This window comes from Apodemus sylvaticus, chromosome 3 (assembly GCF_947179515.1).
Source record: "Apodemus sylvaticus chromosome 3, mApoSyl1.1, whole genome shotgun sequence".
Classification (NCBI taxonomy): Eukaryota; Metazoa; Chordata; class Mammalia; order Rodentia; family Muridae; genus Apodemus; species Apodemus sylvaticus.
In genome coordinates this window covers 166,366,518-166,386,122 of record NC_067474.1, presented here as the reverse complement: position 1 = coordinate 166,386,122, position 19,605 = coordinate 166,366,518, and the positions used below count along the sequence as shown (strand labels likewise).

General features: G+C 54.7%; 1 protein-coding gene across 1 annotated transcript in view; it reads left to right on the top strand.

The window, feature by feature from the left end:
• Window positions 1–5,442, top strand: part of LOC127680442 (calmodulin-binding transcription activator 1-like) — a 602,930-nt gene extending 597,488 nt beyond the window's left edge. Inside the window, exons 7-8 of the mRNA XM_052175894.1 lie at window positions 774–914; window positions 2,876–5,442. Of these exons, the coding sequence (XP_052031854.1) occupies window positions 774–914; window positions 2,876–5,145 (2,411 nt within the window). The 3' untranslated portion in view covers window positions 5,146–5,442. The remainder of the gene's footprint in view (window positions 1–773; window positions 915–2,875) is intronic.
• The last annotated feature ends 14,163 nt before the right edge of the window (window positions 5,443–19,605 follow it).

The following is a 19,605-nucleotide window of genomic DNA, read 5'->3' as shown; positions in this document are numbered from 1 at the left end:
ATCATTCCTGTTCCCTGTCCAGCTTTTCTTCTGATTCCCTTTGGAGTAGAGAAATGTGGGCAGAGTAGGAAGCTGAAGCCTCTGTTTGCGGAGAGCCCCCTCCACACTTGCTCCTGGGGTCCTCCTGTTTGCTGAATCCCCCTACTTCACCCTGTGAACCTACGAAGCCTTACAGTCTACTGGCACATGACAGCACCCCAACCCTGTCTCCTCCCCACCTTGCTTTCTTCCTCCTTTTGGGAACCCCCAAAAGAGCTATCTCAGGGCCTTTGACTTTGGAAAAACAAAAGTGGTCGGCGATCCCTTTTGGGGATCCAACAACCCTTCATCACAAGGGTTACTTATTCAGATATCCTGCAAATCAGATTTGTATATTATGAGTTGTATCAGTAGCAAAATGACGGTTCTGAAGTAACAAAAGAATAATTTTGTGGTTGGGGGAGGGATCACCACAACCCCAGGAACTGCATTAAAGGGTTGCAGCCTTAGGAAGGGTGAGAGCCACTTCTATAGGCGAGCTATTCCCCAGGTTAGCAAAAGTGGAAAACACAAGATCTCAGAGCTCCTAATGGAGCAGACTCTGCTGGCTAGCATGGCCTCCCAAATCCATCTTAGTACCAGCCTTCCTGCAGGCCGAGCTTTCCAAGGGTCTGATACCCATCCCTGCCAGGTCAGACCCATCACCAGCAGCCCCTGACACTCCCTCCTCTTCTCTCTCTCTCTCTCTCTCTCTCTCTCTCTCTCTCTCTCTCTCTCTCTCTCTCTCTCTCCAGTCCATGGTATCAAATGGACCTGCAGTAATGGGAACAGCAGCTCCGGCTTCTCAGTGGAGCAGCTGGTACAACAGATCCTTGACAGCCACCAGACCAAGCCCCAGCCACGGACCCACAACTGCCTCTGCACCGGCAGCCTGGGTGAGCTGGGGCCCCTGGGGGCGGGGCATGTGGCACTGGGAACCGGGTGGTAGGTTCTGCTGTCCTGTCCAGTGAGGAAAGGAGCTAAGGGCTCCAGAAGCCAGGCAGTACTGGGCACCTGGGTACTGGGCTATTCACTGCAGTGAGGGTGGATCGAGCGGAGGCTGTGGGGACAGATGAAACTGAACTATCCTGTCACGTGAAGGAAGAGACCTGAGTTGGGGATCCTAGAGAACAGGTAGGGTACAGGGCACCACCCTTCTATCCAGAAAGGAAAGGGACAAGGAACCGGTTTATATAACAGCAACTGAGAGAGGTACCCAGTATGCCCTTCATCCTGGTCCCGCCCCTAGAATCATCTTACAGCCTGCTTTGGACAGGAGAGGGCAGTCTCCAGTGAGACTCTGGGGCCCAGAGCAGCACACAGGTGCACCAGGAGAGTAGAGATGTCTGGGGTCCAGGGCCTCCACACACTTACTGCAGGTGCCCGTGGGAGCATGTTCTTGGGAAGCCTCGGCAGGAGGCTCAGGTCTCCTGCTCTGAGGTTTCTCATCATTTGTCCTGAGACAGTGGAGCCATTCAAATGTCACCTACCTTGAGCCGGCCTCCTGCAAGGAGGGGCAGCGAGTGTCTCACACTCTGCCGTAGCGCCTCTGCCTTGCTGACCGTGACATTTGCTTTGTGAGATATAGCTCTCCACTCCCCTGACTGCCTCCATTAGATGCTTCCACCAATCAGTGGGGTCACTGTTCTGTGGAAGAAGTCACCGTTTTATCAAGAACAGAATGTCCCTGGTCTGATGGAATGGAAGCAGTGACCCTTGAAGGCGTGAAGGTCCAAAGAGATAGGGACAGATCCTGGCTTAACTGAATGGTGGAGAGGGTCACCTCACATGGCCCAGCAAGATGGCTCAAGAGGTGAAAGGGCTTGCAGCCAAGCCTGGTAAGCCGAGTTTGTATCTTACATGTCATTAGGTAAAGACCTAACTCCTGTATCCTGTCCTCCGACGTCCACGCACGCACACACATGCACACACACACACACACACACACACACACGTGGAATAGAAATAAATAATCCCAAGCCCCTAGGGCAGAGTCTAGACTGCTCCTTGGTCCTGGGGTCTGAGAGCTGGCCTAGAGAGGGTACATTCTCCACACCCTGGGCCAGCCCCTGGCTTCTCGTCCCCAGTACAAGGCTCCTATAGGTCACAGGTTTCTTGGAGCATTCCAGAACCAGGTGTGAGAAGCTAGGGTGGGGTGGGGATGGAGTCACAGCCGAAATGTGTGGCAGGACCCTTGTGGGTCCGGAAGAGTCCTTCCAGATGAGCAAGGTCTGGTTTTGATGGTGAAGAGGACTTTCTTGAAAAGACACACACACACACACACCACACATACATACCATACACACACCACACACATACATATACACACTTACACATCACACATACACTTACACACCACATAAACACTATACACACATACACACACACCACACATATACACATAATTACATACCACACACACATACATACCATACCTATATATACCATACACACACATATACAATACACATACATGTACCATACACACACCATACACCACCCCCCCACACACACACACCACACCAGGGCTTCCCACATGCCACATCCTGCTGATTTTGAAACAACAATGACAAACAATAACAGGATTAAAACATTTTAGGATGGCCACACAGGGCGAGGCAGAGCTTCAGGCCTGAGTGTAGATCATAGATATACAAGGACTGCGGTCTTTGTCCTGCCTGGGCTCTGGATGGGGACTTTGTAACTGGGTGGGTTCTAAATTAGTCAAAGTCCCAGCTCTGACCTTATGCGCGCGTGTGTGTGTGTGTGTGTGTGTGTGTGTGTGTGTGCATGTGTGTGTGCATGTGTGTGTGCATGTGTGTGTGCATGTGTGTGTGCTGTGTTCCCATCTCCACAGGAGCGGGCAGCAGCGTGCATCACAAGTGCAACAGTGCCAAACACCGCATCATCTCACCCAAGGTGGAGCCGCGGGCTGGGGGCTACGGGGGCCACTCAGAAGTGCAACACAACGACGTGTCGGAGGGCAAGCATGAACCCAGCCACGGCAGGAGCACAAGCCGGGAAAAGAGGAATGGCAAAGTGGCCAAGCCTGCTCTGCTGCACCAGAACAGCACGGAGGTCTCCTCCACCAACCAGGTGGAGGTCCCCGACACCACCCAGAGCTCCCCCGTGTCCATCAGCAGCGGGCTCAACAGCGACCCGGACATGGTAGACAGCCCGGTCGTCACAGGTGTGTCCAGCATGGCAGTGGCCTCTGTGATGGGGGGACTGTCCCAAAGTGCCACAGTGTTCATGTCCGAGGTAACCAATGAGGCCGTGTATACCATGTCCCCCACCGCTGGCCCCAACCACCACCTCCTCTCGCCTGATGCCTCTCAGGGCCTTGTACTGGCTGTAAGTTCTGACGGCCACAAGTTTGCCTTCCCCACCACGGGCAGCTCAGAGAGCCTGTCCATGCTGCCCTCCAACGTGTCCGAAGAGCTGGTCCTCTCCACCACCCTTGACGGTGGCCGGAAGATTCCAGAAGCCGCCATGAACTTTGACCCCGACTGTTTCCTCAATAATCCAAAGCAGGGCCAGACATACGGGGGTGGGGGCCTGAAAGCAGAGATGGTTAGCACCAATATCCGGCACTCGCCGCCTGCAGAGAGGAACTTTGGCTTCACCAGCGTCCTCACCAAGGAGATCAAGACCGAAGACACCTCCTTCGAGCAGCAGATGGCCAAAGAGGCGGCCTACTCCTCGGCGGCGGCGGTGGCAGCAGCAGCAGCAGCGGCGGCGTCCAGCTCCCTGACCCTGACTGCGGGGTCTAGCCTCCTGCCGTCGGGCGGTGGCCTGAGTCCCAGCACCACCCTTGAGCAGATGGACTTTAGTGCCATCGACTCTAACAAGGACTACACGTCCAGCTTCAGCCAGACGGGCCACAGCCCCCACATCCACCAGACCCCCTCCCCCAGCTTCTTCCTGCAGGATGCCAGCAAACCCCTACCCCTTGAGCAAAATACCCACAGCAGCCTAAGCGAGTCAGGGGCCACCTTCGTGATGCCCACCGTGAAAACGGAGGCCTCGTCCCAAACCAGCTCTTGCAGCGGCCACGTGGAAACGCGCATAGAGACTACTTCCTCCCTGCACCTCATGCAGTTCCAGGCCAACTTCCAGGCCATGGCACCAGAAGGGGAGGTTACCATGGAGACCTCACAGGCAGCTGAAGGGAGCGAGGTCCTCCTCAAGTCCGGGGAGCTGCAGGCCTGTGGCTCTGAGCACTACCTGCAGCCAGAGACCAATGGGGTGATCCGAAGCGCGGGGGGCGTCCCACTTCTCCCGAGCAATGTGGTGCAGGGACTCTACCCGGTGGCCCAGGCCAGCCTGGGCAACACCTCTAACATGGAGCTCAGCCTGGACCACTTTGACATTTCCTTCAGCAATCAGTTCTCGGACCTGATCAATGACTTCATCTCTGTGGAGGGGGGCAGTGGTACGATCTACGGGCACCAGCTGGTGTCGGGGGACAGCGCTGCCCTCTCACAGTCGGAAGATGGGGCGCGGGCACCCTTCACCCAGGCGGAGATGTGTATTCCCTGCTGCAGCCCCCAGCAGGGCAGCCTTCAGCTGAGCAGCGCTGAAGGCGGGCCCAGCACCATGGCCTACATGCATGTTGCCGAGGTGGTCTCGGCCGCCTCGGCCCAGGGCACCCTGGGTATGCTGCAGCAGAGCGGACGGGTGTTCATGGTGACTGACTATTCCCCAGAGTGGTCTTACCCAGAGGTAAGCTGCAGATGCCAGTCCATGCCGCCGCCCTACCACCCCCTCACCTGGGCCATTATGCAGCCTGGAAAGCTTGTTTGCATGTGGTCATTCTTTGGATGGAGCTCTGGCCGGAGACACAAAGCTGTTCCCTCCCGTGGTGGAAGGGACTCACCCTCAGACTTCACTCTAGCAGGTAGCTTCGCAGTCAGGGCTATCCCTGGAGGCAAGCTGCCCTTCTGGGCACCCATCAGAACAGTGTGCCTTTCTTCTTTCTCTTTTCCTTTCCTTCCCTCCCTTCTTTTGGGGGAACAGAGGGGGTGTCTTGGTGCTGCTTTTAAAGTATCCAGAAATCAACACCAGAATCACATGGGGCCATTGGCCTCACTCACAGCCAACGGGCAGCGCTCCCATCCACAGTGAAGGGGAGGGTGCAACTCTAGCCATAGGATCAGAAGCATGGCATGTGACCCAGGATCTAGCCTGTGCTCCTGTCACCATGGGCTGCCGCCTTAAAGACTACTGCTCCAACAGGATCGTAGGACGACCCAGGTCTTGCCTGGTGGGGGCTGGGGGAGTGCAATAAAATAGAACATCCTGGGAAGGGGACAGTGTGGTTCCCGGTCCCCTGAACGCCTTGCTTGCATGTGACAGAGCTTGAACTCTCCCTGGCTTTACCAGTGCGTCCTCTTGGGTCCCGAATCAGACACTCTCCCCTGGGGGTGGCTGCCCAGAACTCTTAGTGCCCTTGCCACGTCATCTCAACAACAGGCAGGGAGCAGGCTCATTCCTCCTTCCTCCTCCTCCTCCCTCCGGGAAAGCCACCATAAGACGATCTGTCCACAAATGGCCCAGGTCAGAGAAGGATCAGAGTAGCTGAGGGTGCCGCCCAGGAGCCCTGCACCGGCAGCCTGGCAGCGGCATAGGCAGAGCAGCTGTCACCAGTGGGGTCTCGTGAGTGTCCACGGGATACTGATGGAGGCCGTGAGACCACTGCGGTAAGTGAGTGGTAGCGCTGGAACTGGAACCGGAGGGGCTGGTGTGAACTCTGGTTCTACCCTTAGATGCCAGTGACCTTGGGCACGTTGTCTCTAAAATAGCACCCGTGGAGAGGCCCAAGAGATGGCTCCTCGGCCATTGAGAGCACTGGCTGCTCTTCCCGAGGGCCGGGGGTTCAATTCCCAGCACCTACACAGAAGCTGACCGACTGTCTGTAACTCTAGTCCTGGGAGACCTGGACACCCTCCTCTGGCCCTTTCGGACACCTGGCACGCACAAACACCGTGCAAGCTAAACACCCCCACACACATACAAAAGTACATTTTAAAAATGAAAGCAGCAAAGGGACCTCGGAGTCTCTGCATAAAGCGCCCAGGCAGAGCCAGCCCTGTCCACATCAACCCCTTGGTAGGACCCCAGAAAGACCCCAGTGGGCTTTCTTTTGGTCTGGGTCAGTAGTCACCCGAGCAAACGTCATTGCACCTCCTCACCTGCTCACCAGAGACCCACCAGGTAGCCTCCCCAGGAGGCTTGGAAAACCCGCTAAAGCAGTAAGGAAGGAAGGAAGGTGAGTCCGCGGTGCATTCTGGGAAGGTCATATCCACTTGTGGCCTGACTCAGATCTGGGGCCTCCATTCCCTTATCAAGACACAGAAGAGAGAGGGGTGGACGTGAGACCTCCGTGTCCTAGAACTTTGTGGGTGCCCTCTCACGAAAACTGCCTACAGGACGGCTGCAGCCGCGTTTTATAACACCTAAGGGGCAGGATCGGCTTGTTCCCTGGCCTGCGAGCATGCGCCCAGGCCAGCTCTCTAGCCCCTGCTGAAAGGAAGTCTTCAGCAAGCCTGGCTTCTGTTCTTCACCAGCCTATGCCGCCTTCTACTATATCCCGGAGACCGTCAGTTCAGCATCTCTCCACCAGAGGGCAGCCCAGGATGGCATATGCCATCGTAGTCAGGCGTGTCCAGCCCAGGTTTTCCAAAAACCCTGATAGTTCTCGGCACCCCGAAATGGAAGCAAAGCATAGTGAACTTGATTAGAGGGAAAACGCCATTCTGGTGTCCAGCGGGAATTCGTGGTGAGGCCCTCAAGGTGGCTTCCTCCTTGCCAGGCTCTCCTACCCAGGACAACCCGAGGTCACCGGGCTCTATAAGAGGGAGAACTCTGCCTCTTAACACTTATGTCCCCTCATAAACCCCCTGTTGGCATGATTGCCGGGTATCTTGCCTTCTGTCCCTGCCAGCTGATAGGGGTGCAGGTGTGAGCTGACTTCAGCGGGAGTCTGGTGTGAAGTGGGCTCTGGCAAGCTCAGGAGAAAGCCCTGCGGCTGGGATCTTGCTTTATGTCAGGCTCTGTGGGCACCGGTATACCGCTGCCACCAGCTTTAAACTGCAATGGTTCCCACGCACGCTGTGCCCAGCCTGGCCTGCTGGGTCCTCTCTGAGACTGCTTCCTTCCCCGCTCCCATGTCTCCTCCACACCTACCCGTCTGGTGATCGCTCAGCTGGTCCCCAACACACACACAGGGAACATACAATATAGTCACACTACGTGACTACACCCAGAATACACTGTAGCACACACTGCACTGTACTACACACACAGCACAGCACATACATAGAACACACACACACAGAGTGAACACACAATATAGCACATTATGTGACTACACCCAGAATACACTGTAGCACACACTGCACCATACTACACACACACAACACATACATAGAATGCACACACACACACACACACACACACACATACACGCACGCACGCACACACACAGACACACACACACCCGCTCTCTCTGCCTCAGCGTCTGCCCAGTGTGCATAGGAATTCAAGACCCTCCATGTCAGGACTCAGGACACAGACCTCAGACGGCACCGCCGCCTCTCCCCGCCCCTCCCATACATCATCTCCCACCACCGGGTCCCGCCGCACCAGGCAGAAGAAGCTGCAATTAGAACCGTCAAGCACGCACACATCACAAACAACACAGCGCAGCCAGGCGGAGTGGTTGCCATGGGAACCGTCCCGGGAACTGCTGGATTCTGAGGCGTCCTGCGGCAGTTGCCATGGAGAAGGTCTTGATGTTCCCCGGTCTCCGCAGCTCTTTGTCCCCACCCCCACCCCGCGCAGTCACCCGTCGTTGAACTAACAGCCCGTGGGTCGCAGTTTTCATGTCCCCTTTTCTCACGCGGTAACCGCCCGTGGCCTTTTGAAGCCGGTGTTCTCCCCCGTCCCAGGGTTCACGGGAGGACCTTGCTCAGAGCAGGACACCACACCCAGGCGATCTCTTCCAACCCCCTCCACCATCACTTGGACAGAGCCCTGAATCTACATTGCGGAGCTTCTGGGGGCGGAAGGGCTTCTGAAATCACAGCTACCACAGGGACTGGGCTACTTCCTGAAGTCGCACAGTTACCAAGGACAAGAGCAGACGCTGGGGGCTGGCGGGAAGGCTCGGCAGCTCTCGCAGCTGGGAGAACGTTTGCTTCTCACCACCCACGTGGTGGCTCGTGGCCATCTGGAACTCCAGTTCCAGGGGATCCAGTGCCACCTCCTGACCTCGGAGGGCACCAGGCACACACATACATGCAGGCAAAAATATACACAATAAATAAACGGGTTGGGGGGCACGCTATGGTTTTGGAACGGTCTTGAGCTCTCTCTACTCCTGTTCAAACCTCTGTGGCACCACAGGAAAGTGACCTTAGCTAGCCATCACTCCCAGAGAGAAATGCGCATGCCAGCACAGGAGGGCACCTTCCCTCCAAGGGCCAGTCTACTAGCTCTGGGCCACAGATAGCTACAGGACATCATCATAGTCAACAGTATCTGCTACTTCTTATAACCAAGGCTAGCCCCGTCATGCCTGTGTCTGGGTTCCAGGGAACATTCTAAGGAGTGGGCGTCTTGAGAGAAAAAAATGGGTCTGGAAGTCGGAGCTTCCTCTAGGGCAGGAACAAGCAAGGGTTAAGCAAACGGGAATCGGGGACTAAATAGGCGACAGAGTCTGGCAGGCTTGCCGGGGGCAGCAGCGGACAGCTAGGGCCCAGGCCGGGAGCAGTGGGCAAGTCAGGGCTCACTGCCGCAGCTCCTAACCAGGCCTCGCTTCAGCTCCTGGAGCGCCTCTTGGCCTTCTCTAGCCAGGGCGCCAGGTGGCGCTCTCCTCCCTATCCAGCACAGCTCCCGCCCCCTGCAGGGAAAGGTGTTTACTTGTTTGGGGGTGGGGTGGATGAGCCTCTGGGGTGGGTCTATCCAAGGTTAGCCAGGAGAGCCAGAGGCCAGCGCCCCTGCCTCTACATCCCGGGGCAGAGCATCCCTTCACCCCGAATGACCAGCCTCTCTTCTTGGCTAAGTCGTAAGTAGGGGACCTCTAGCCTTCTCCACCTGGAGCTCAGGAGAGAGAGAGACAGAGAGACAGAGAGAGATTAATCACTAACGGGAACAAAGACTCTGAAAGGGATTTCCTGGGAGCAGCCACGTGAGGCTATTTGTCCTGGGATGTTCCTGCTGGCCAGAGCAGGTTAGAGAGAGCCCGGTATTTTTGTTTTTGTTTTTGTTTTTTGTTTTTTGTTTTTAATGCTTTCTGGTGCTTGGCATCTTGGGCCTGTGAAGACAATTCTCCCTCCATTGGAGCAGAGGCAGGTCCACCCAGGCTTTGAAGGCCTGGCTGCCAGGCTGGTGCTTGCCTGTGTGGTGCAGAAGTGCCAATGAGGGCTGTTCTTGTGTCTGCATAGCTCGAGATACCCTGAATGACAGAGCAGGCAGGTAGGGAACTGGAGGGTCAGGCTATCCCAAGTGCCAGCTCAGGATCAAGAGCGCTATCTGAGCCCCTCCGGTTCTGAATGCGTTGCTTCAGTTTCTCTCTCTCCCTATAGAGTTCTTCACCCCACCCACTTCCTGGGCCTTCCCCTTAACCATCTCCTGTCACACCCTGGGCGCCCTCCATTTCCCTTCAGTTTCCTGCAAGAACATCTGTCCCTTGGGGTGACAGTTTCCAAATCTGAGTTTCCTCCATCTCTCCCTAAATGCATGACTTACAATCCCCTGTGCCCCCTCTGCTTCCTTCCTGGGGACCCTGCTGGCTGGTTCTCAGGTGCACCATGGGCTCATGTGGCATGAGAAGCCCTGCCCACTAGTGTCAGGGTCCAGACGCTGGGGGCCAACTGAGGACGGCCTCTGGGGGTCAGAGCAGCCGTGGGCCTGTCTTCTAGAAGAGCATCTCAGAAATCAAGGCTTTTTGGAATGGGGTGGCATACGGCCTGGGAATCTGCATGTGTAGCTAGCAGCCTTCAGCCCTCCCCAACTAAGCCTGCAGCCTCAGGGGCCTCCTGTGTGCTGCCCCCCCACCCCCCACCCCCCACCCTCCACCCTCCCCCACCCCCCGGGAACTGCTCCATCTCGTCTCTTCCTCTGCAGGGAGGAGTGAAGGTCCTCATCACAGGCCCGTGGCAAGAAGCCAGCAATAATTACAGTTGCCTGTTCGACCAGATCTCCGTGCCGGCATCCCTGATTCAGCCCGGGGTGCTGCGCTGCTACTGCCCAGGTGAGGAGGCTGTGCCCAGCAGGGGTTTGGGAAGGAAGGAGAACAGTCTGCTCTGAGTCAGCCTTGGGGTGACCTTGAGGGAGTCTCGCCTTTCCTCTGCTTCCCTCATCCGTGAAGAAGTGTGCTCACACAGTCTGTTGTAATATCATCAGTTGGGGCTCATGGATCCTGTATCAACCGGGAATAGCAGGCATGCTCAATGGGGGTTGTGAAGAAAACAAAGCAAAAGGACTATTTAAAGAACCAATTAGTCAAGCGACCTATACAAGACAGGGCCCAGCTGGGGCCTGGACAAGGTGATAAAAGATAGACAAGGTCTCTTCTACTGCAGAGCCAACCTCACTTCTGCCCTGGCCCAGGCCACCCTGAGGCTTAGAGAACTCAGGGCAATATTGTGTGTTCACAATATTGGCTCAGTGGGACACAGGGCAGGTTCTAGGAGGTCAAGGAAACCTTCCCTGTGGAGGGACTGTGGGGATCTGGGGTGTGGGGGTCAAGCTCAGAATGAGGAGCACAAGCCCCTTTGAGAGGTGAGCAGGTAATGTGCTCCTGTTTCAAGGCCTTATGGGACTCAGGGGAAGCGAGCCAGGAGCTCATGCCCTCCGTGGCTCTGCCTTCTCCTCCCTCATCCCAGGCCTCAGTATCACCTAATTCATGAGGTCTTGGGCTTTTTGTCTTGTGATTCCTTTTTTGCCTAAGAAGTTTCTAAGGGACCTCAGATCTTCAGGCATGTAAAACTGGTCACACTTACTTGCAACAAACTGTAAAGGAATTGATTTTAAGGCAATTATAGAAATTGATTTTAAGACGATTATTTGGTATTCATATCATTTATCGTCTATCGAAGATGAGATCAAATTTGCGTACTAACGAAATGAATGAGTCAGTACTCATAAAAAAAAGTTTGTTTATCTTTCTGTCAAATATTAAGTCTTGGCTATTAGATACCAAAAGGTATAGAACATCTCTAGTATTTTTCAGTTAATCAATATCTTTATTTTATAACCAACAATAATGAGAATATGCCAATACACATAAATACAAAGTACAAAGTGGCAGAAATTTGGTTTTGAGCCGCTTTAGAAATTGTTGGAAATTTTGCCATAACTGCAAGCCAAAACTCATGCAATGATTTTTTTTTTTTAACGAAACTAATTCTCAACTCAGAAGGCAGTCTTTAAAAGCAAACGTTTGAATACAATACAGTCCGAATGGATTTTTGTGCGCTGAGGAGTGATGGGGAGGGAACTGTTTAGTCGCTGTTTTCAGGAATTAAGTCCCACCTAAAAGCAGAGAACTTGGTATGAGGAGCAGAAACATGGCGGTTCATGACGGACAGGTCCCAGATCAGAGACCAGCCGCTTCAGGCGGGGTTTGCTGGTGGCATGTACCAGGACAACCATGCAGAGCAAAGCACGCGTATTACATGTTCAGCAAAGTCACTCCAGCAAGCACAGCCCAGACGGCCTCAGAGTCACTACGCATTTATGTTGGATTTTTGGTTGTTGAATGTTTAGAAACCTTCCACTGTTGCCAGACTTGGTGTCGACTCTGGCGTTCCATTTGGCAACATCTTATAAGATCATGTGACCCACAGTTTAGGGAGCTCTGATCTCCTTAGATTGGTATCTCTGTCTGACTAACTCATCCTTGACCTCTGACTATATCTACTTCCCTGTTAGCCTGTGGACCCCATGAAGGCAAGAGACTGTATCTTTCTTGGTGACTGTTGTGTCCCCAAGGCTAGCAAGGTGCCTAGGGTGCTGGAGATCTGTAAAGAGGAGACTCGGCTCCTGGAGTCTGAAAGCGGTTTGGAAAACGTGACCTTTCTGTTCACTAGGCTGGGACTGGGAAACCTTTGTCTCATTAACTTCTCACAATGCCTGCTCTGTGGATAGCTCATTCACCTATTCTGGGCAAGGGACAGAGAGGCAGAACAAGGAAGATGGGACACTCTACATGGTCTGAAGCCAGAGACAGTGAAAGGAGAGTACTTCCGATAGAAAGGAGGGCACTTCCGGCAGAAATGAGGGCACTTCCGACAGAAAGGAGGGCACTTCCGGCAAAAAGGAGGGTACTTCCGGCAGGGTCAGCATGGGGAAGGAAAGAAGGGACTCCCAGAGAGAAGCAAGCTAACCAGGCCTATGCAAGCCAACAGAGTTCCCCTACACTCAGTGTGGTCTCTCCCCAGTGCCTACCTGTCTTGCTGACCATGTCCCTTATTGGAACACTCTGGAGCTTACAAACCAACCATTCCTCCTCCCTGACCACTCCCCCCTCGCCCTCCCCCTCCTTCCTCTCCCCTTCTCATCTTCCCTCTCCCTCCTTCTCTCTCTTCACCTTCCTTTGCAACCCACCACATCAGAATGCCCTGCATAAATTGTTCAGCTCAGTCTAGAATGCCCCAGGGTGACAAGACGCCATGCCTGGTGACTGTAGCGTGCGCGCGCGCACACACACACACACACACACACACACACATACACACGGTGTGTACCTTGCTGCTGACCCAGCTCTCACCAGCTCCAAGGCCAGCTCCAGAGGTACCCAGCCCCAGGTCCTCCCAGCAACCCTGCTAAGATTGGACAGCAGCCATCCAGATGGCCATCCTGGGCCAAGGCAGCCTTGCCCAGCCCAGGAGAGATGGCAGCATACTATTAAACTGTCCACGCTGCACCTGCTGTGGGAAGGGACCTGCCTGGCCCTATAAATAGGTGCCACATCTTCCTGTACCTAGCTAAATACCTCTTGCCTCAGGTTCCTGACAGAGGACTAAGCTTTGTATGACCTCTGAATGGTATCCGAGGCCAGGATCCAGAGGACTCTGGGAGCTAGAATCAATCCTACCCAGGTGTGTCCTGTCAGTCACATACCATCTGTGTAGCCGTACTTTGGAGAATGGTGTCCCTGAACCTTAATCTTCAGAGACTTTCTTCCACATAGCCGAGAGCATAGACATCAGGGGTCATGAAGCGCTTGCCTCTGGGACTCATCTCACAAAAGCTTTTCTAGAGGGAGAGTGGGGAGAAGGAAGTAGAGCCAGGGCCATTCTGATCTCCTCAGGTAATTCGCCTGCTCTCCACGCACTTCTGGGTCCTCAGTGCTAATACGCAGAGTCCATCTAGGCCGCTGTTTTTCCTGGCCCCTGGGGCACTATAGAAGGCCCACTGGTCACTTCTAAAATATCCTTTCTCCAATCAGATACCACAAAACTAGGGGCTTTGTGCCGTGGTCTGGCTGCCGTGGTCTGGCTGCTGTGCACCTTGCGTTGGCAGCCGGCCTCACAAAGCATGTCCCATGAGGATATATCGTTTTAACATCCCAACGGAAGCAGGTCCTGTCAGGTGTATTGATCAGTTGGTTCATTCGCTCATGAGTTCATCATTCCCAAATCATTTGTAAGCGTCTCCCGCTTGCCATGGGTTGAGTAGGTTCTTAGACTCCAACTGAGATGAGCCCAGAGGGACACCTGACTCAAAGAGCTTCTAATCCAAAGCTGGAAGTCAACCAACTGCTTCCTTGGGAGGTAGTGGCGCCTGCTGGGGATGCATCTCGGGGTCTTCGGGAGGAGACTGAGACCGATCCTAAAGGATAAACACCAGACCTAAACTGGCCAACACAAAAGGGCTCAGAGGCTGGTCAACACAAGCCAAGCCATGTGAGAGGCTGAGATAGGGGAGGGGAGGGGAGGGAAGGGGAGGGGAGGGGAGGAAGGGTGGTCAACACAAGCCAAGCCATGTGAGAGGCTGAGATAGGGGAGGGGAGGGAAGGGGAGGGGAGGGAAGGGAAGGGAAGGGAAGGGAAGGGAAGGGAAGGGAAGGGAAGGGAAGGGAAGGGAAGGGAAGGCACAGAGAGCCCTAATGCCAACTGCCTGGCATCCTGGGGCACCTGCCTGGGCAAACCCAAGCCTGAGAGAGAACAGAGTTCCTCCAAGTTCACACTATCCCTGGCGACAATGGACACATAGTCTGGGTCTGTCCTGAGCCCGTGGAGGCAGTCAAGTCGGACTACTGAGCAGCAGCACTGCCGTAGGCCAGAAGCAGGAGATGGAAGAGTCTGCCAAGAAGTCTGCCGCGGACTTGCAAGCCCCACTTGATCTCCTAGGAAGTCGTCAGAAAGCATAAGACACGGACTAGCAGTACACACGCAGAAGCAGCTCACTGAAAGGAGTTACGGATGGCCAGAGCGGGATCCTGACAGTGGCTGTGGCATTGAGCATGGAGAGCTGACCTGAAGGGGGTCTCAGCTGTTGGGAGCTGGCACTCTGCTACAGGGACACAGAACATAATGAAAGAACAAAAAGATGCAGCAAGGGGAAGTGGAGAGGGTGTGCATGGCAGAGAGGGTGTGCACAGCAGAGGAATGTGCCCAGCAGAGAGAGATTGCACAGCAGAGAGAATGTGCCCAGCAGAGAGAGATTGCACAGCAGAGAGGGTGTGTCCAGCGGACAGGTTGCGCACAGCTGAGGTTTATTCTCAGACATGAGGACGCGCGTCCCTGGGAGGCTGGCAGAAGCAGGGTGGCACAGATCCAGTCTTGGGAAGGGTGGAAGAAGATGTCACAACAGGCAGAGGATGAGGAGAGCACAGGGGCCCTGAGGCAGGAAGAGGTTGGCCAATGGGAGTCTGATTATGTTGTACTTTCATGGGAAGTTAATGGCTTTAGACAGCAGAGTGATTCAATCTAAATTATGACTTTAAAAGATGATTCTGAGCCAGTGTGCTAATGCACACCTTTAATCCCAGCACTTGGGAGGAGGGGTGCAGAAGCAGGTGGATCTCTGTGTTTAAGGCCAGCCTGGGCTACATAGTGAGTTCTAGGCTGCCCAAGTCTACATAGGAGACCCTGACTTCCCCCCCTACCCCCAACAAAAATGTATTCTGAGAGAATGGGTTAGGAGGAGCAGTAACCTAAATAGGAAAGCCAGGGAAACTGGGCTTGGGGTGACCTTTAAGGAAGAAGACTCCCCTGGTAGCCTTCTCTCGGGGTGCTCAAGGCAGCCCCCCACCCCAGGCCTATTGCAGCAGGAACAGACATGAGACGTGTTGGCTTTGTTGCCTTCAGCAAGAGGCCGTTGTATTGGCAGAGGCAAGGTATGGTCATCAGTAAGAGCAGAAGCAGATGCAGGGGAGACTCAGAGAGGAAATCAAGGAAGGCTGTGGGTCCTGGGCCTGACACCTTGAACTGGCAGGTCCCCCTTGTACTGCATCTCTGGGGATGGTGGGGATGCCTGAGTGTCTGCTACATTGAGCTGTGCTGCCAGTTGTGTAGAAGCCAGGACAGTGACATAGTAGCAATAATGGAGGGTCCTCCATGGGGACACTGGACACAAGATACAGCTTCCCCCACCTGGAGAACAGAGAGCCCTGAGATCACAAGGAGAGTTCCCAGAGCCCTTTCTCTCTGGTGAAAAGCCAGGCACATCTCTAGGAGAGAACAGAGACCACAGTCTTGGAGTTTTGCCCAGGGATATGGGATGGAGAAGACCCTGGATATCGTTGGGGATCCCTATGCAGAGAAGAACCATGGGAGGTTCTTCATGATCCCCAGGGAACCCATCCTTTCAGAGTGTGTCCTGGACACCTGGGCAGCGATATCCCCAAGACTTTCTTTCTATATACACCTCGGTTGGAGGAAGGCCATGGCCAATGAGTTGGGTTTCCCATCGGAAGTGGGATCCGCAGATGTCCTTTGAGGGAAGCCAGAGCTTCACCCTGTCCTCAGGAGCAGCTGACTTGGATAGTTTCCTCTTGGCTTCTGAAAGCCAAGAGTCTAAACAGTAATATGATCCCCGTGCGTCCTCCCTGGAAATCGGCCTGCTCTTGCTGGGGGAGGCCCTAAGTATTGGTGTCCCAGCTCCAGAAAAGCAGTGCCTGACCCCTATTAGGGGACTGAGCCCCAGCACAGCCATCATAGCCTGCAGGACATCTTTGGGGACCACAGTGCAGCCCCCAAGATATCCATGGTAATATCTTGGTGATGTAGCCTTCACCACCACCACCATCACCATCCTGCCCCGCCCCCCGCAGATGTAGGTCTCTGCCTCTAGTAGACTTCTCTACTCTTCCTAAAGAGAACATTTCGTCCATTTATTCTGCTCATTCAGTTGTTGTTGAGCCCCGAGATTGCATTAAAATACAAGCTCACACTTTCCCAGAGTCCTTGGAAGAAATGTGCTAGCATCTCACTACAGCTCAGTAGCTACCCTGCCCACAGCATCTCGGGGCTAACCTGGCCACAGTGAGAGCCGCAGAGGAAACTCTTGCTGTCAGCAGGAAGCCAAGCTCCTAAAACATTGAGGATCTTACATGAAGCGAGTCAGGACACGGCAGCAAGAAGGGGCCAAAAAAACCCACAAATCCTCAGATGTAACTGATTCTGGGGAAAAAAAAGCACGGGACAAGCCATCTGTGCTGAGCTAGGTCCCTGCCCTTTCCAGGTATCACAGGAACAGACAGCTAAGTCACAGAGGCTTGTCAAAAATGGCGGCACATACCATTCATCTCAGAACTCAGGAGTTGAGACAAGCAGATCTCTGGGAATTTTGAGACCTGTCTGGTCTGGTCTATTATAGTTTTAGACAAACTAGGATGATATAGTGAGAACCTGTCTTAAAATAAACAATCAAACAATAAACAGTCCTCTGGGGATTCCAGACACTCGGTGAATCTGGAGCCAAGAATTTTTTTCTCAGAAGTGCCACACTTGGGCCCTCTGGGATAGGTGGGCAGAAGCCGAGTTAATTGCTGGTTGTTAACTGAAAGAGAGGTAATCGAGAGGGATCCCCTCGCCCTGACCTCTCTCTTTCTGACTTTCAGCCCATGACACGGGTCTTGTAACCCTACAAGTTGCCTTCAACAATCAGATCATCTCCAACTCGGTGGTGTTTGAGTACAAAGCTCGGGCTCTGCCCACGCTCCCTTCCTCCCAGCACGACTGGCTCTCATTGGACGGTAAGAATGGGCGGCATTCTGGTCGCCTTCTTGGGCACAGGGGGAGAGGAAGTATATATGTGGGGGGAAAGGGGGGCTGGCAGAGAGGGGCAGGGACCAGTGCTGGGGTCCGCCATGGGAATATCTGCGGAGTCCTCCCGTGGACTGTGAATGCACACTACCGTTCAGCCTGTGTCTGGCTACTTGTTAGCCCTGTCTCAGCCTCTCTTGGCATCAGATGAAGCACGTGAGGCTGGCTTGTGGCTGTCGCTTCTGCCAAGGTGTCTGAGTGGTTAAACCAGCTCCCCAGGAGCTGGGAGAGCCCAGCGGCTACTCCAGCTATGATGCTGCTCCTGTATCATCTACAGGAAGAAGGGGGTGGGGGGGTCCTGAAGGCGTGGCCCAGCCCCACACCTCCTGGAGGGGATAGCATTGTGTGGGCTCTGGGAGGCCTTTGTTCAGACGACAGGCTTGGGTGGCCAGGCTGGTGGCCTGAGATAAGTAGCCAGGCCTCCTCCGGGAAGTTCGGCACTCCTGCCACCCCAGCTTCTTGGCTACTTTTAAACCTCTGCCTGGTACAGCTCCCGAGACAAGCCCAGGCTCATAACCAGGGCTGAAAGTATACTGCAAAGGAGGGCGGGGCTTCCAGAGTTGCTGGCCTTGGCCCTGAGTTGATGGATAGGTCTCTTTCATCTAGGAAACAAAAGAATCTCTGCAGATTAAAACAATGGGAGAGATAGGCTAAGAAGTCCTAAGGTTAGAGGCTGCCTTCCTTCCCTACCTAGGCATGATACAAGATGCCCTAGAGCTGGCCAGTCCTGGGTGGGGTTTTGCAGAGGGAACAAATCTAAGATCTAGGCCTAAATACCAAGACAGTCCATAAAGGGGAAAGTCTATGGGGTACCTTCGTTGGAAGCCACAGCAATCCCTGGGTGTTGGAGGACTAAGTACTCCTCACCCACAGTAGCCACCTGACCGCAACAGTCCTTCTCCTCCTGGCTGGTGGTTCAGACCCTACAGGGCTTTCTAGAACTTCTCAGTGTGTTCAGCCCAACCTTATCCCTGCCCCTGTCCCCACAGCCATAGGGTGCCTGGCAGCCGCCTTGGCCCATGAACCCTCCGGAGTTACTCTCAGAGGTGGTTTGGGGTCAGCAGGCATCTGCACCCTGGCAGGACTGCCGAGGAACCGTGGTGGCCTTGGCAGCATCCCTGGCTGAGGCTGGAGCCAGCGTGAGCTGGTGACCTGCAGTGTGTAACAGAGAAGGGCAGCGTGACCAGGGGCTCCCGTTCAGGAAATCCGGTTTCGGTTTTGCAGAACAAACTGGGGACTGGAGCAGGGTGCTCTTCGGATCCCTGGTTCTCCCCGGGTGACCCCGTCAGCCTCACTAGGGCAGAACCCAGGGATGCTGGGACCAGCAGTAGGGTCTGTCTTGAAAGCAGAGTCTCAGTCCGTGTGCCTTCAAACACATGAAACATCTGCTGGTCCTTGGAAGCCCAGAAAGCCAGGTATACCTAATGATGCTTATAACTAATGGAAGGCAGGGAGGATGACCTCATAATACACACACTCCCAGGTCCTAAGCCTGCTTCCAGCAGCCTCCTGCTCCAAGACCAAGTTCTCTCTTCTGTAGGCCTCCAAGCTGAAATACCTCCAGCCCCTTGACACAAAACAGGAGAGATGGTGTTAACACCTGGGCATCTGAGCCACGCTGCCTTTGTGTTACCACCCAGGACCCAGTTAGAACCCTAGCTACGTGGGCATGGGAGCCACTCTGAGGACTGATCCTGCCTGCTGGGGAAGGCCAGACTGCTATCCACCAAGCCCCCTGAGCACTACCGAGGACCCCCTTCCCCCCTCCCCCCTGCCTCAGGGCATTCTCTCTCTCCCCCCCCCCCCCGTTCTTGGCCTGCAGTACTTTCAAGTAATGGGAGGAGATAAGAGGTGGGGTCAGCAGGACTGAGATCCCTCCTGGCTGAGAATCTGGGAGCTTCCTGGCGCATCTAGATCTTTAAATGAACGTGCATAGCTTGCCCACCATTTCATTCCTCTGATGGGCCGTGGGGGAGGGGAGCAGCGCCGAGACACGCCAAGGACATAATCTGCCCCAACGCTGGAGACAGCTGAGACAGCTAGCAGGAGGGCGGGGGTCTCCCGGCCTCTTGCCAACCCGTTGGCTTGGCAGCGAGCTTTGTGTGGAGGCAGAAGCTGCAGCGACCAGGCGGGTAAGCTTTTCCCCTTCATTCCCTCGCGTCACCATTCCCTGCCGCGCCACGGCCACTGGGCACCTTCTCCATCCCAGCTCACAAACCAGCAGGGACGTGTGTGCAAAGGCGGGGGTGGGGATGAGGAGACTGCAGTACCCGGAGATCTGGGGCAACGCGGGCGGGAAGCGCGCA